The 16,650-nt window shown below is 41.5% G+C and overlaps 2 protein-coding genes across 4 annotated transcripts in view; both read right to left on the bottom strand.

Annotated features, from left to right (window-relative positions):
* crocc2 (ciliary rootlet coiled-coil, rootletin family member 2) overlaps window positions 1-8,074 on the bottom strand; it is a 40,284-nt gene extending 32,210 nt beyond the window's left edge. For both annotated transcript variants that reach the window (XM_006637742.3, XM_015361351.2), the window contains exons 1-3: window positions 7,725-8,074; window positions 6,778-6,928; window positions 4,650-4,774 (exon numbers count right to left, since the gene is read on the bottom strand). In XM_006637742.3, coding sequence (XP_006637805.2) covers window positions 4,650-4,774; window positions 6,778-6,928; window positions 7,725-7,781 — 333 coding nt within the window. In that variant the 5' untranslated portion in view covers window positions 7,782-8,074. The remainder of the gene's footprint in view (window positions 1-4,649; window positions 4,775-6,777; window positions 6,929-7,724) is intronic.
* Window positions 8,075-9,117: 1,043 nt separating this feature from the next.
* klhl30 (kelch-like family member 30) lies at window positions 9,118-16,216 on the bottom strand. Of its 2 annotated transcripts, XM_006637656.3 has the most exons (8): window positions 16,078-16,216; window positions 13,777-14,601; window positions 13,268-13,457; window positions 12,424-12,510; window positions 11,755-11,910; window positions 11,023-11,211; window positions 10,239-10,384; window positions 9,118-9,523 (listed from the first exon to the last, which is right to left on the bottom strand). In XM_006637656.3, exons 2-8 carry the CDS (start codon window positions 14,548-14,550, stop codon window positions 9,275-9,277), a joined length of 1,791 nt encoding a protein of 596 aa, XP_006637719.1. In that variant the 5' UTR covers window positions 14,551-14,601; window positions 16,078-16,216; the 3' UTR covers window positions 9,118-9,274. The 2 variants fall into 2 exon arrangements, with proteins under 2 accessions (XP_006637719.1, XP_015216563.2); XM_015361077.2 differs by lacking the exon at window positions 10,239-10,384.
* Between the last annotated feature and the right edge of the window lie 434 nt (window positions 16,217-16,650).

A 16,650-nucleotide genomic window follows, 5' to 3' on the forward strand; every position in this document is an offset into this window, starting at 1 on the left:
AGAGTCAAACTGATATTATTTGTTTGATCCCAATACATGGCACTTACATGACCCTTAATCAGAGAAAATTGAGTGACAGGGTACAGAAAGCATGCAGAAAGGACTTATTTTAGGGGGACAGAGCAGCACACTGGTATGGCATTTAGTTCTCCCGCTGGCAGCCCCAGAAACCTAGGTTTAATTTCTGCCTGTACGGAATTTTTCTGTTCTCCCTGTGTTAATTTAGATTTCTGCTAGGTATTCCAGCTTCTTCCCACCTCCTGAAGAAGTTTGATTTTGGATTCCAAATTGTTCCTTTCTTTGTGTCCTCACAATACACCGTCCTCCAGCCTAGGGTGAAAGCAGTTGAGCGCTCTCAGTCACATCTCGTGCATTGTGCTTCTGGGATTGGCTTCAAACTGCCGTGACCCTCACCAGAGTACGTGTTTTGTCAAAAGCGGACTCAACCCTGAAGGTTAGTCTCGGATGTCTATATGGGTGAATAGACCGAAAAGTTGAAAAAACAAGTGTTTGAGCGCACGTTTGAACGCAGAGACAGAGGGGTGTGGAAAACCTGCCTTCATACCTGTGTAAAACACATATTTAAAGGGCATATGACAAGTCGTTAAGAGAGAATCAGGGTAGAAAGCACTTGTCTTTCTCAGGCTTGGGTATAACAGTACACCTGCCAGGATTTAATCACTGTCTCTCGTGCAACGCACAGAGCCACTCCCTAGACAGCGGTGAACGACACTACATCACAGGCCCAGGAATCCTTCCCTGGGGGAATACTACTGTCTTGGTTTCAATAGGATCACATCACCTTCTCTGAAAGCTTTTGCAAACTGAGTCCAGGTACACTTACAATCTGAAAGCCTGCTACCGCACAAAGAGTTATGGCAAAATGCATGTGTATGATTGCTAACACTCTTAAAGACAGATAGCTTTGGTCATAGTTAAAATGATAAATATGAGCAGAGGAGACAGGTGACCAGGTTGTATGAATAGCAGGAAACAAGTAGACTAAGGTAACCAGAGAATGGTTAATAATAACCATTGAATGAATAACAATAAGAAATCCAGGAGGACAAGAGATGTGGCTAACCACATTAAGACCTCAATGTGTCTCTATAAAGCAAAGAGCATCTGGGAGACTCGCATCCAATATGATTCACTAACTTCAGTTGCACCTAGTATGATGCATAGCTGGTTCTTTACAACAAGCACTGTTTGCACTCGTCACAGATATTTAGAAGGAAAGAATAAAAATAACATTGCGTTTCAAGTATTAATAAGTGTTTCATTTCATACCCTTAGCAGAAGAGCAGATCATCTTCAGTGATAACATCTAGAAACCTGTCTAAAATCTCAAAGAAATGCACATTACAATAGTATACACACATACAATAAGTTACCTTGCATGACTACCAAGTTTCTGCAGAGCCTTTTGTTTGCAGCAAATATTTGTCACAAATAACAAAACATACTGAACCTGGATTCTTCATGTATCATGCATATTCATTATGCCAAATAATTTGTCTTAACTGAAATGATGCTTTTTGAGGCCAGTATTTAGAAACAAGTGATGTATAACACATGGATCGTGTTCCTGTGGGAATGATGATTTTATCTTCATTATTTCTTACACACTTAAACTTCTTACATACTGAATATTTTAAGCTTCTTTCTAATGCCCCGTCTTGTCCTCGTGCTGATCTGAAGCTGTGCAATGTATACACGCACACCCACACTGCCTGAGAAAACTGCAAGCTGGTCATATTCCAAAATCAACAAAAAGGTCAGAGTTCACACTGACTTGCTCTCTAATCTCCTGAGACAATCCAGCTTTGCAAACTAAGTCAGAGTTCGCCTGGGTTCATGGGCAATTTCCATGGGTCACATGGAGTCACAGTAACTTCATGGAGAAAATTTTAAACCTGGAGGAGATTATATCTATTGTATAGATGTAGATGTGTATCTTTTACCTACTGTCCACCTATAGTTTCCACACAATTATCCACAGAATGTTATGCCAATTCTTCACTAAACTCTGAAACTTCATATTACCAAAGTGATTCCGCTGAAACTGCATGAGAGTTGAAAACACCATACAGACCAGTGCTCTCTGTTCAAAACATTGCTAAGTCAGGAAGGAGAACAAATTCAAGAAACTCCAGAGATAATTTATTTCAACATCTGGTGCAAAGACTTCAGTTCTTCTGCAGGAACAACCAGTCAACAGGAACAAACTGATTTACTGAAACTAATCCAATTCTTTTAAAGTCTCCTCAGTCCATTAGGACACTCTGTGGGGATTAATGCAAGATGCAATGTGTGCAAACTGAAGACAGCCATAATGATATGTTGCTCCAAAATATCAGTTATGAGCGTGAGTCAACAATAGCAAAATAAAGTATCTGTTTGCCAAAAGAGATAACCAGAAAATAATTTGTAGCAGACCGGGAGAAAAGAGAATCAGGGAAGCTCATTGGATCTGGATGCCATCAAAGAGCAGCTCAAGTGTGGTCTAATAGTAAGGTCTTCTAGTTCTACCACATTTTTTTTCTCTTAAGAGTTTAATTTATCATTGTTAAGTCATTTCTATTTATTATCTTAAAATTGAAGACATTTTCAAACTGCGAACTGTCAACCTTTTGCAAACAGAAAAAAATTAGGTTGGCCAGTTGATTTGGCTACTTACACTTTGTTTTTATGCGGCTTTTTAAAGTCACAGCTGCCTCACAACACAGAGGATCTTGAAGAGTTTATTTTGGTGCACTTGTTCGCTTTTTAATCGTAGAGACCGCTAACTCCTTCAAAATATTTACAAAATAAATAAATGTACTAAATATATCACCCTAATTAAGTTTTATTTATAGTTGTGATTTTAAATAAATTCCAGTAGTAAACCAGGCTAGAGGAGTTCATTAGTCTTGAGTCACAGAAAGAGAGCAGTGTTATCACAAACGACGGCTTTGTATAAGATGAAAAATGGGCCTTTTCTTCTGGAACCTCTGGAGAGCAGGCCGCTGACCTACTAATTTTCCCCAAAAACAGCAACCGCTAGCTGTGGAGGGGGGGACCCCATGAAAGGTGAAGCTGGAGAGGGAGGGGTGTGGAATTGATGTGGGCTGAAGGGACCACAAGGAGATCGTTTGTGCAGTTTTCTTCTCACGAAAACGTATATTGACCAACTTTCCGGTAATTTGCTTTCATCTCACACAAAATCCTGCTGGCTGTTTTTCAAAGACTGCGCTCCCGAAAAGGTTTAGCCAGTTTTAACGCTCAGGTCCTTTTTTAGCGAACACTGTGCAAGCAGATAAGTTAACCGCTAGTCACAGCCAGAGGTTAGCCGCTATTTGGAGCAAAACAAAATACCTCAACTGAAGTTTTATGAGTTATTTTTTCTATTAATGGTTATAGAATTTGAAAGTTCTTCCATTCCTACTGTAGATAGAGCCATACACAGATCTTATTCTCAGTGGGGTAATATCTAAAGACAAGGTTCATTCATACTCATTGAATATAGCAGTGTTAAGCCATCAGGTGCCTGGTGCAACACCAATGGAGGTTCTGAGCTTCCACACACTAGAAACACAAAACTATGCACTTGACAGGGAAGCCCTGCTTAGTTCTGCTCTGGAAATGCTGATGGGTCTTCACCAGGTCACCAGGGGTTACTTTATCCTGCGCTAGTATATCCAATATTCCTGACATCTGCATCATTGACCTTTTAAGAAAGCAGAGGCACAGTAAAGCAAAAACAACCCTGTGCTATTTTCATCTGCAAATTACGCAGACGCAGCTACCAGTTAACAGTCACTCAGGCTAAATTCAGCAACCAGATATAAACACTGCTGTAAATCAGAAAGAGCAGTGATCCTAATACAGAAACCTGTGGTACTCCAATAACTGAATCACCCCAGTTTGAACATGCACCCCTTATTATTACTTGTCGGCTGAATTTTGAGCATTAATGATGAGGTAATTTATTAAGCACTTTCTGGAAATCTAAACATAACATATGACCTGTGTGGTGTGGCTTGTGCCCATTACTGCTGCTGCTTACTCAAGAACTCTGAATTAGTTAAGACTTGCCCATGCTATATGCATGTTGCTTATCCCATAAATCCAACTGTCACATAGACAGTCCTCTCGTTTAGTTCTTATTATTATTTCTATAATCATGCATGCAATAGACTTAAGGCTTATTGGTCTATAAGTACTTAGTCCAGTTTTGTCAACATTTTTAAGACTTTTTTGCTACATTAGCAATTTTCCATGCAATTAGGAAAACTCCTGTGTTGTGTTTTGCTAGGGGCCTATGAATAACATCTCTTAAGTACAAGTGACTGAATACTGTCAGGCCTTAAAGATTTGTTCATCTGAAATACTTCTAGTAACTATAACACAGCCGACCATTTCATGCTAAAACCATGAAACGTATAACTTTCTCCTTAGCTGACCTGTGGCATATTGTCAGTTTTTTCCTTCATGAACATGTGAGAAAAAAAGTTCATTCAAAAGTATTTTCGTCCCCTCTCTCTCTTGGTGTTCAGAGTTCAAGTTTTGTGCTTGCAATTTATCGAGGCGTCGTTAACCGTGACCCTCTCCTTTCTTTAAGTCAGTTTAGCCTGAAGTGGAAGTGCTGGTGTGATGGAGGCCCATACCCTGTCTGTGAGGACTTGTTGCTTGAGCAGTAGGCTGTCCCGGTCAGCGCGCGTCTGGGACAACAGATCCTTCAGCAGCCTGTTCTCTTCCTGGAGGGAGCTGCTGGCGCCCACTTCCGGACTGCCTGGAAGAGAGACAGACACGGCCGTGCCTTGCAGGAGTCCCGAGCTTGCCTTCGAGTCCTGCCCCCTGCTCCATTAGATCTGAGCTCACAGAGGGCTGCCGGGGTGTCTAGTTTTCATCTCTGCCCCCAGCAGCCCCCTTTTTCATGAAATGATCATTTCGAGAAGATAATCAATAATGCATTGAATTAGATCATCTACATCAATGTATCCATATCAACGATCGTCATTAGCACCTTCATTACCAATCCATCCATCCCTTTCACTAAGGGTAATGGAAAGCCAGAGCCTAGTTTGGGAACAAAGACTACAAGCTGGGACACTGAGTGTCTGAGGTCAGAATCGAACCCAAGACTATCCAGCAAAGAGGTAGCAGTGCTCACTTCTGTACCGCCCATCAACATGATCTGACTGTCTTGTGCTCCCTTCATTGTTTTACAATGGGCTGAAGACACCACTGTGACGCACCTACTGGACACAACTTGTCTCGAGCCGATAAAGTCTCTCCCTCCCTCACCTTGCCCAAAACTTTACAAAACACTCAAAACCGAAATTCCTTAATTGTGGTTCTCAATGCTGCAATTACGCATTTTTTAAAATTAAACGTCATCTTTGATTTGATTTATGGATATATCCCCCCCCAAAAAAAAAACATAAACACCCAAGAGAAGAAAAAATCAAACTGAACTATACCAAATACTGCTAAGGAAATAGATTTCCTCCTATGCATAACTTAATAATCTTTGACTCGAATACCTGTGAATACTCCACAATGCATATACAAATCAATGCTACATTTTTAAGCAAGTTCCTTTGGAAATTACATTATTACATTATGGTTTTACTTGTTTAGTCCTTTTTAACAATAAGAACAAGTTTGCAGTTAATCCATAACCATTTGTACGCATTTCCACGACAAAGCGACTCTTTATCGTGTGTCAAGCAATTCTACCCTCTGCTGGTGGAAAAGGAGAAAGGCCGACAAATCATTAAAAAAATCCACAATCCTCCACTCGTCCTATTCCAAGTTTTCTGAGCACTTGAACCCCGACAAGGCGTGAAGACACACGGTATCGTGACGAACTCGCCCGGGTTCAAGTGATATTATTTTCTGACTATAGGAACTATAAAGCAATTGGAGCTAAACTAGAAAGAGACTACGTTTTTGTTTGCGTTTCATTTTTTTGTTTTGTTATTCTTGTTTGTGTTTTTTGCGTTTATTTTTTAATTGTTTTTTTTAAGTTGTTATTTGTTTCCGCTATCTTTCTCTTGACATTGTGCACTTCAGAACCATAGTCCGTCAAAGGTGTTCGTTGAGAAATTCCGACTCATTCAAGCAATCTTTTTTCCTGACTCCAAAGCGCAGAGAGCACTTCAGATTACGGACCTGCTAGGCCAAAGGTGGTAAAACTCTACGTTTGTCCACAGGATGTTCGGGGGGTATGTAGAGCTATGTAGTCTATGCCAGAGTTTAGCTATGGGAAAATAACTTGATATAGCTTTGATTTTAAATTGAATTGAGTTACTTTTCAATTCAGGGACACTTCACAGAATGATATTGGTGGAATGTTTGAGACAGTCTTTTGACATTACATTAGTCAAACGCCAAATCTGTTCCAGTTCAGTGCTTCCGGGAATTTATAAAGTTACTTAAAATGTCCGTGTTCTGTTGTTAATTTATTCTTGGATTATTTATAATAAGTTTTCCTATTTTTCCACTTCAAACCGCACACTGTACACAGTAGTAACTGAAAGGGGTTTCTACTGTGACACATTTTTAAACCACACACAGAAAAAAAAACCAATTCAGTTCTAAAGGATGGTTCTGTTCTCGAGCTCTGGAGATCGATGTTCTAAAGTGATGGAACGTGTGGAACGGAACAGTGGAATGCAGAAAGGAGGATTGTGGGATGATGATTTACAGCGAGTTTCTGTAGTGTCCCATTTACCTATAGTGCCGTGGCGCGTTGAGGAACGGGCTTTGGAGAGAGAGAAGGTACCGTACCTGCTGCCGGCTGGTCAGCCAAGTTGCGGGTGACGATCTGACGGATGCGAGCTGCGACTGGGGTGGCCGGACTGTCCCTCCCGTGGCCCCGCAGGGTCAAGCTCCTCTCATCCCCGCTGGTGTCAGGGTTCAGCACCGACTCCTCCAGCTTCTGCGGTGACACAGCCAGAGGAGCGCCGTGCATCAAACGCGCTCCATTTTACCGTTCCGTCAACTCAGACCTCTGAGAGGACCTCTCGCAGCGAAACACGGGGGATTTCTTTTGATACTGTCCAATGGCCCTTCAGAGCTGCGCGCCACACTCCAATGGCTACAGAGAGCTCATCTCTGAAGTCCTTTAAAGTGGACATTTTGTTTGGGAAAATTGGGTAACAGCGTTGGACGTGGGTTTTACCTTGAAGTGCCAACAGAAGTCCGTGCCCAACGCATAGAATCTGGGTACTAAAAGATGCATGCTTGTACATTGAGTTTCTCCCCTTTTGTAGCTGTTTAATAAGGTATTTTAAATCTGCTTCCCCACGTGTTCTCAAGTACTACACCCACATTCAGGGAATCTCCTGTCCTGGCTGCACCAGTCCTTATATCATAGTGTGGTATCATGTGTAATAAGTGTTCCTGTCCTTTGTCCTTTGCACTTCATTGCAGTTTTGTAGAGGAAAATACTGCGTTTGCAAACAGTGCAGTTTTCGTAAACCCTGTCCTCCACGGTTGCGATTGTCCTGATCTAACTACAGTGGAGGAGGAACGGACAGCATCCCCTCCAGAACAAAACAATCTCATTCTTCGAGCAAAAACGAAGGCTTCGGCAGCTAATTAGAATGACGACGACCTCCAATCTGGGATAGACACAGCTACTTTCCCAAATTGGAAGAAATGATCTCACCGTTTTGGCACAAATCAAAATCAGTTTCTTGCCACCCCCAGTTTATAAACGCCGAGTCCCCTACCTGAATGACAGCCTCCAGTCCCTCTGCTTGCATGCTTTGCTCGGCTTCTGAACTCATTGGAAGATGCACACCCGAAGGATTAGTACTTCTTGAGCAAAAGGCGGTTGTTAGGTACGTAAATGCTACAGTTCTCCTGTTTCAGAAGTAACAAAGTGTATGGCTAAGCAGGATGACAATAAAGTTTTTTTTTCTTATGAAGAGGGGAAAAAAAAGGATGCCTTACGATAAAGTTTCCTGCAACGTTTTTTACAAAAAAAGATTCATTCTAGGGTCGAATTGATTTTCACCAGAATCTGCTACCTGGGCTTTTAACTTCAAACATGCAAGTGCAGTGCGCGAGGCAGGTCTCAGCGTTGGTTGCTGAGGAAGCTCGACGCTTTCTCCCGATCGTTGTCATAGAAATAGAACGCCAGCCGGATAGTTTCCATAGCAAAAGGACGCAACAGGAAACTCACTCGACTGGGCAACTTTAAAAAAAACGAGTTGCTGCGAACCCCGGGCGTGTGATTGTCCATAATGGTCATCAGTATTCGCGTTTGGCAGGACAGGGGCGGCGGGATAACAAGAATATACAGCGGGAGTCGTGCTTTCATTTCTGGCAGCATCCCTTTATAATCCATTAATAAAGGAGAAATCGACAGTGCTATCCCTCTACATCGCATGTTAGGAAATCCACTGCTTTCCTTTCCTCTCAGATCCATTGTTTATTTTGGCAGAGTGTCAGCTTAAACTGCATAAGAGTATTATACCTCCAGGTGATCTGTTCTTTTAATTCAGGAATGCGGTGAGGAATGCAGAAAAACCTTAGCCTTCTACGTGCAAGCAATATCCTTTCAGCTTGTATAGAACTATTTCAGAACTAGACTGACAAATCTTTTTTTTAAATGAAAATGTGTTACAGTGTCACTAACGTTTTTATTTCTGAATACCATTATTACTAATGGGAGGCGTTTTTACTGCTGTATCTAACCTAGTGTACGTATTGAAAATCTTTTTTAATCTTTCCTTTTCTTATTGATTCCATTTCATTTCCTATTTCTTATAGCCTGTAAAAAAATACTTGTTCTCACACAAGGCTCCTAGATACTGTATTTGACGTCTATTCTCTGACATTCATCAGTCAAAACACGAGTTCCAGTCTGTGAGATTTATTTCAATTTGGAGTTCATAAAAGCAGTAGAAAACCGTCAGTAATACTAAAATCCTAAAAAAAAAAAATCTTCCTCAGCCCTTCCGGAAATAGCCCTAGTTTATTTTAAATGTTGGTTATTCAATAACAATACCAATAATACAATAATATCAGGATTCAAGGATAAAACAGAAGTTCTGCATGCTAAAAAACATTCGATATGTCTGCTCTAGATGTCTAGAAATCAAAATGGAAACCAAACAATAAGGTTCTAAATAATCCATTAGGTGTTGTCCCTTTAATGCAAGCAAAATGTTTATAATCTCACAAAATAAATGGTGGAATCGACAAATGTGATACAACCACAGCATCGCTCAGCACGGATTCTGGCGCAGGTTCTTGCCAAAGATGAGCTCATCCTCTAGGTCTCATCAGCTGGAAAAGGCTCTGTCCATGGAGAGGGGTCTAGAAAGATGGCGCAGGAGCCACTGTAGAACCAGAGCCTGGGCAGGAAGCTCTCCACATGCCAGGCGTTGGAGGCGCAGTTGTATACCTCCATCTCCACCCGATACTCCCCCTCCATTCCTTTCCAGTGCCCACCTGTCACATACAGCTGTCCGCCCAGCACCACCAGGCTGCCATTCTCGTGGAGGGTGTGAAGAAGCTGGACCTGGGAGCCAAAACAGAGAGCAAGAGAGAAGGGAAACACCATTTCACGTGTGTGGAAGAGAGGAAAGATTCACCACCCTGCAGAGCCAGAAAGAACAACAGCACTGTTGAGTTAAATGGGGAAAAAAAGAAAGGGAAACAGAGACAGATTCGGAAAGAAAGATGTATACAAGCAGACGAGGCTACTGAGAGCATTTTCTTTCTCTTCCCTTTGGTTTCATTGTTGCTGTCACCCGTATTATTTTCTTAAGTTTCATTTGCGGTTCTTAAGTGCAAAAAATGAAAGTAAAGGTTTCAACCTTCAATACCAATGGATTAGAGAGGATCAGATAAGAGAAATTCAGAAGTATTTACAAGTATATTACGAATTGAGAATATGAAGCACTCCTTTACCAAGAGTTAAGGATGTACAGCACTCTAGGTTTCTGTAAAAACAATAAGCTGTTAGCAAAAGAAGAAGCAGGAACAGCTTGTTTGGTTCTATAGCTTAGAAATGGTTCATGTCAGCATGCGTAGGCTGCAAAGGAACAAGTAAAGGCTTATTCCATCCTGAAAAGAAGAAAAGGGTGACAACGTTTTGGCTGTGGAGCTTTCTTCAGGTGTCAGAAGGCTCCACAGCCAAAATGCTGTGTCTCTTTTCTTTTCAGCATAGCTTAGAAATGGAACAGTTCAAATCTGCAAAGGTGGTCCTCTTCTTTGAATTGAACAGTCCTCACCTTCTGCCACATGTTGGCCTCAGGGTCATATGTGTACATCTTTTTGGTGTTGTCCCCTATCAGGTAAATGACTCCGTCCACAGAGACAGAGCGAGGGGCCGACAAGTATTTGGGGATGAAGGGAGAGGCAATGATACTCCATCCATCTGTCAGAGAGAATGGGACAAAAGTCAGCAAACTGAAGGACACCCAAGCAGGGTCTGTCACGGATGTCTGAAGGGACGAACCGTGGAGTGGCAGGAAAGCGGAAAAAGACCCTATGCGTAGCGGTGAGACAGGGGTAAGCCCGGGCTCAGCTGTTCAGGAAATGCCGTATAGAAACCTATTCCCTCAGGCCACGGACGTGGGGCGACCTGGTGCTAGGCGGGTTTCAGGACATTCGAACCACAATGCTGAGCAAGGAGCAGAGCAGAAGCAGGAAGTAAATAGGCTACAAAACAAGACACACCAGAAAGACATGAATAATCACAGGGAACTAGGAACAGAAGAGAAGTAGAGTGCCCTCTAGGTGTACTGGGCATGACAAGATCACTAAAACACTGTAGGTAAGGCTGGTGTCATAACACTTCTTTGACAAGACTAAAGTAAATAATGGGAATGACAGATCATGGATTTGTGCTTTTCATACTGTAGGTCCAATCCACCATTGCTCTTGGCCATGAAGGTTTATAAGTGAAGAGATACTCTGCCCTTACGGCTTCCTAAGGACACTGTGTATATTTGTGCAGAAGTGGCAAAGAAGGACCACACAGAAGGAGATCAAATAGCTTTGACAATTACTTACCTGTTACAGGATTGTAGCACTGAAGAGTGAGAGCGTTGTATTTGACTGCGCAAGAGCCAATGACGTACAGCTTGCCCAGACAGCCAGTGGCAGTGAAGTTAGTGACGTATTTCAAAGTGGGGCCAGTGAGAGCCCAGCTGTCACTATAAGGATCATAGTGTTCCACCTCCACAAAATCCATACTAGTGCCTGAAAAAAAGGGTTGTTGTTTCAACAGAGCAGGACACTTAGGTTTCTTTTTAGAATCCTGGACCAGTGACATCTGTTCTAGCAATCTCAAACCCTGGACTCTCTTGTCTCCTAGTTCCACTTCCCTGACCTGCATACTTTACTTGAAATCTCTAACCAATTTGATTTTCCTTGTGATGATAATTCTGCTAGACAAGAATTCAAGACAGGACATTTTCCCAAGAATATACTTCACACATCTTTGCATTGATGGATAAACTGAAGAGGTCATGTCTGTTGCATCTCTCCCACCAAAAAAAAAAACAACTAAATAAATAAGAATCATTGAAGATTTCCATGCAGAACCGTTTAATAACATTGTTTCAATTGTTTTGTTACTACTGGAAGAGAGCAAATTATCACCTTCATATCTTTCAGCAGTATCCTTCCCAAATACTAACCCTAACACAGATCCTGAGATAGGCACATGGTATCAGAGACACTCCCAATCTGTCTCAATCTCCTATGGGGCCTCAGATCTATGTTTCTTTCTCTCCTTGTTACCTCCAATGACATATATCTCTCCATTCAGTGCAGCTGAGGCATGATTGGTCCTGGGCCTCAGCATGGGAGCAGTCATCACCCACTTCCCCTCCCGCGTGATGTACTTCCAGGTGTGGGTGGTCGACCATGTGTTGGTACGAGAGCCCCTGGAGCCTCCTGAAGGGATAATTAACAATGTCAGTTGGGCTTTTGCCAACTACTATCACAATTACCTGAACAGAAGCGACTATCAGAGCTGAACATCAACAGACGTCCTTCACAGTTGTAGCTAGAAGCTGATATTTTTATTTTTTATTCTAGCGGTTCCTATCTCTGAATTGTTGTTTGCTATGTGCATGGGGACTGAATACTGGTCACATTCCAGTCCAGGAGTTCATGACATTCAGACTGGTATTGTTAGTTCATTGGGGGAGTCTCTTTAAGCCCCTTCAGATCCTTGGCTGTAAGTGAAAAGCACATGCACTCATTTATCATTCACTTCACATTCTTGCAGAATAAGCACAAAGAAGGCGACATCTTTCCAAATGTGGGCACTGCTTTAGTTAAACTATATTTATAGAACTTGGAATTATGTTTTTTTTTAAATTGTAATATATGAGATGATGATGGTTTTACTTTTAAGTCCTCTAAAGTTACTAATGCCAGGGATTTACTTTAGGTGCAACCCACCTGTGACGTACACATCATTGTTCAAGGAGACCACAGAAAAACCCCACTTGTTGTAGTCTGGGAAGTCAGGGAGCAGAGTCCACTGGCCTGTCAGACAGAAATAGAAATAGTCAGAAAATTACTTCAAGCTGCCAAGCTCAACAGCTTCATGTGATACCTAACAATAGCTCCCACTCACTCACTATCAAGCTTTCTCAAAGCACTGCTTAGGAACTTGTTGGCCACCTTATGTGGGAATGGTCAATTACAAAGCCTTTACTCCGTCCCTACTGTGTCCCTGTAAACACTGCTTCAGTGAGCTTTCAATATTCACAAAAGTATTTAAAAAAATGAAAGTGATATACAGAGAATGCAGTGAGTCTGTGCATTAACCCCTATTATTACTCATCATTCCCAGTTTCATTTCCTATTGCAGTTTGTGTTGTATAGAAGACTGTCACAAACAAGTGCTGCAACACCACTACAAATCAATGGATGTAGTATTCAGATTTCTGCACAATGTCAAGGAAAAATATTCACCCAAGAAAGTCTGCAAAAGATGAAATACATATTAAACTGCTACAACAAAGGTAAATGGCTTTTTTCCCCCCAAATAGAAACCAAAAATTGCCCATTCTGTTATTTGGGAAAGCTAAGCAAAATGTCATGCGAGAATTTTTTCTTCCAAAAACATTTATGACAATATTGTGGTTTTACGTGGTCCGGTGACTTGGAATAGTAAGAACCTTAATCCAAAATAAGGGCTGTGAGGTGTGTTTCATGTTTAAATGGTCTGGTTACAATGGGAGTCAGCAAGGAATTCCTTTAACTGGTAGATTAATCGGAACTGAACCTGGGCACTCACTGGTTTTTGTGTTATAGAAGGCTGTGTTCCTGTGCGCAGGCCTCATTACTCTCCCTTCCACCTGTTCCTCCTCATCCTCATCATCTGAGTCATCCAGAGATCGCCCCCCTATCACAAAGAGCACCTCCTGCAGGTTGGGCTGGGGATTGTGGGGTTTACCATGCGGTACGTCTCCTGGACCCATCTCCAACTTATAAAAACATCAAAATAAAAGGCACTTTCACATGGGTTGGAATTTTTGTACATAAATTACAAAGACAAACAGTATCAGCACTGAAATGCTTACCTAAACTGCCTGTAAGTAAAAATATGGGAGAATAAAATGTCTCCTTTGCTCACTTTAAGATATTTATGAATATAAAAGTAAAATAAATTTACTTTCACAGTACCAAATAATTTAAAGTACGTAAAAAATAGGGGAAAAGAATCAATCATTAGAAAGAGCATGGCCTTACACCAAAAAGAGAGCTGTAGAAATTAAACCTTTAATCCCTGTGCCTTGTACTGACCTCTCTGTGGATCTTTTCCACAGCCTCCCTGCAACTTTGACACTGCTGGACGAGGCTGTCCTTCAGGAGGATGTCAGTCAGGTATTCCCGGGGCAGGAGAGACAGCCGGGCCAGTCTCAGCAGCTCTGGGAGGTGGGGGAGGCGAGTGGCCTCGTCTTTCCTTACCCAGCTGAGGGCTGCCTCCACCCGACTGCGCTCATCCCTTATCTGGAGCCTGTCCTCCGAGAGGCAGCTCACCAGCCTCTCCATCTTCAGCAGCAGGAATTCTTCTTCCTGGGCCACGGCCTCAAAGTTCTCCACGAGGAACCCACTGGCTTTGGCCACTACCTCCGGGCAGCCATGTGTCTCCCCAAATTCCAGGATACCTAGGCAGTTGGTGGCATCAATCTGGTGCTGGAGGTAGCGGCTGCAGACGGCACGGACTGCCCCAAACTGCAACTGGCTGGAGGTGCGGATAAGGCCCTCCACGTTGCCCTGGTTGATGGTGAGCTTTCCCGTGTATGCAAAGTCAAGGAGGGTGGCCAGGACGTCAGGGTCCACGTCGTGCAGCTCCACACGGGCGGCGATGCTCTCCACAAAGTTGCCCGAGAACATGGTTCGGAAGTAGAGGCTGCAGAGGGCCAGGACGCTGCGGTGACAGGGGAACTCGCGCCCCCCAGCGCTCAGCGTCACGTCAAAGAGCTTGGGGTGGGAGCACAGTGAGCGCAGTCCATCCAGGATGCTCTGTGGATGTGAGGAAAGGCAAAAGTCCAGGTCGTCCACATTGCGCACCATGGCTTCCTTCTCTGTGACCAGCAACTACCGGCAAAGCTTGTTAAAAAGATTCTGAGGTAGCAGAAGGAAAAAACAAAACGAAACAACAGTTAATCCGTCAGGCCATAATTTAATTCCAGCTGCATTTCTGGTTATGAAATTCCAAAACAAGACAGACGAACGCACAGCCAAAGTTGCTGAGGTGCTGTCCGGGAATAAAGTCAGTGAAAACAAAAACTAATCAAAAAATGTAAGTGCTGTTTATTTTTGGGGAACCTAGGGCCTTTAATAGGACATAAAAACATTTATTATAGTAGACTAGTTATACAATTCAACACTTATCATGTGGAGACATTGTAACTAAGTGAATATAGCTTCCTGAAAGAATTTATACAATACCTCCTGTCACTGAAACTGCAACAGAAAACGTGGCCATGCAGTAGCACTGCAAACTAAAAATAGTTTTGTTATAGATGCACTGGATCCAGGTATGAATTTTTCAGAATCCATATGGGTCAAAATCACAGTTAAATATTCACAGACCAAATTAATAGGCAAATGGTATGGCAACTAATTTGTATACCAATAAAATCTCCTTTGAATATGTGTAAGGATATGGAATTTATCAGAAATGTATCAGAAATAAAGAGGAAATCATAACTTTGAATTATCTATTAATAAGAAAGAGAAATGATTGAAGTCATTAATGACCTCTGATTCTATGGAGACATTCCAAATCATAAAGGATTCAAAAACAACTTTCAAAAGTCTCTCACTATGCACTTTCTGTGGATTGAGTATTTTTCCAGATTAACATCATGAAAATAGTTGTTAGTTTTGTGATTTTAATCATGTTTTTAATCAAGTCATTTAAAACAATTTTCAAAACCTATTGTATCTATTATGACATGCAAACAATGTTTAAATAAAATCACTGATTCACTAAAACAGGCAAACTGTAATACAGAGAGCAAACGATGTTCATATAAATAATTTGGGTATAATACTATTTTTCATGGCCACAGTATATCAAAGAGAACATAAGAATATATACCTTTTTAATAGAGGTAACACTACTGCTATGGCAGAAATACTGGCATCTTTGGTTGTTGTTTTTAGTTCACTAGAACATATCCACTTTCTTACGACTGTGGTTCTAATAAATGTGTTCAGTAAAGTTTAAATTAGAATAGATATTATTTAGAAGAAGTATATTTTAAGGTACAATTTTCGGACAGTTCTGTTGTCTGCTTCTGTTGACGTTCTATTGTCTCATTTGGAAATGTTTTCTTAAATATGAAAGAAATACTGATTTTCCCTTTAGCAGGAAGATTAGATTGAAGAAGCAAGTTGTACATTACAATCTCAAATGCCACCTATGCATTTATCTTAGGAGCTCATAGGCTTGTCTTTCAATAAAATAACGACTTGAAGCTCAATATAAAAGAAACAAAGCAAGCTGTTAAGCTGGTATAGAAGGCCATACCAGTTAAGGTTAAAGGCTGCACAGGATCAGGACTAATAACACTTCACAGATTTCAAGCGTACCTGAGAGATGAATGGAGGCAACTTTACATCTTGAGTAAGTGATTTGGAGGACAAGCAAATTGTTGGTAGAACTTGAGGGTGGCACCATCTCGTAAGCTTGTGCAGAGTCATTTCAACACAGTCCGCTTGTCTTTCTCTCTCTGCTATTTTTAGTTTCTTCAGGGACTTGGGACTAACGTCAGCTTCCCGCTGGGGAGCAGCTGAACACCTGCTCTTAAAGCAGCATGTGCACAAGAAAACTTTCCTGATTACCCTCTTTTCTCAGAAGGAACTTATTATTTTTAAAGAACAGACAACTTTTAGAATGAGTTGAAGAGTCTTAGCTTACTGTCTCTTCATCAACACATATAACTTTACACAGAAGCAAAGCAAAAGAATATATGAGCATTTTTAAGTATCAATAATATACTTGTTATATGCAGATACTCGTGTTATTACTATTCAATGATTTTTTTCTTTAGACAGAAGATGGTGTTTCTGTAACAAATGCCCTGGTGGTTTCAGAAAAATAAATAGGCTGTCAAAAAATACAAAGTAGTTATTGGACTTCTTGGACTTCAGTAACTGGATTAT

This window comes from Lepisosteus oculatus, chromosome 13 (genome assembly GCF_040954835.1).
Source record: "Lepisosteus oculatus isolate fLepOcu1 chromosome 13, fLepOcu1.hap2, whole genome shotgun sequence".
Taxonomy (NCBI): Eukaryota; Metazoa; Chordata; class Actinopteri; order Semionotiformes; family Lepisosteidae; genus Lepisosteus; species Lepisosteus oculatus.

Coding starts and splice junctions, on each gene's coding strand:
- klhl30 (XM_006637656.3), bottom strand. CDS start 14,550: ATGGTGCGCAATGTGGACGACCTGGACTTTTGCCTTTCCTCACATCCA. Junction 12,511..13,267: donor CTTCTATAACACAAAAACCA/GTGAGTGCCCAG, acceptor TCTGTCTGACAG/GCCAGTGGACTCTGCTCCCT. Junction 10,385..11,022: donor GTGCTACAATCCTGTAACAG/GTAAGTAATTGT, acceptor TCTCTCTGACAG/ATGGATGGAGTATCATTGCC.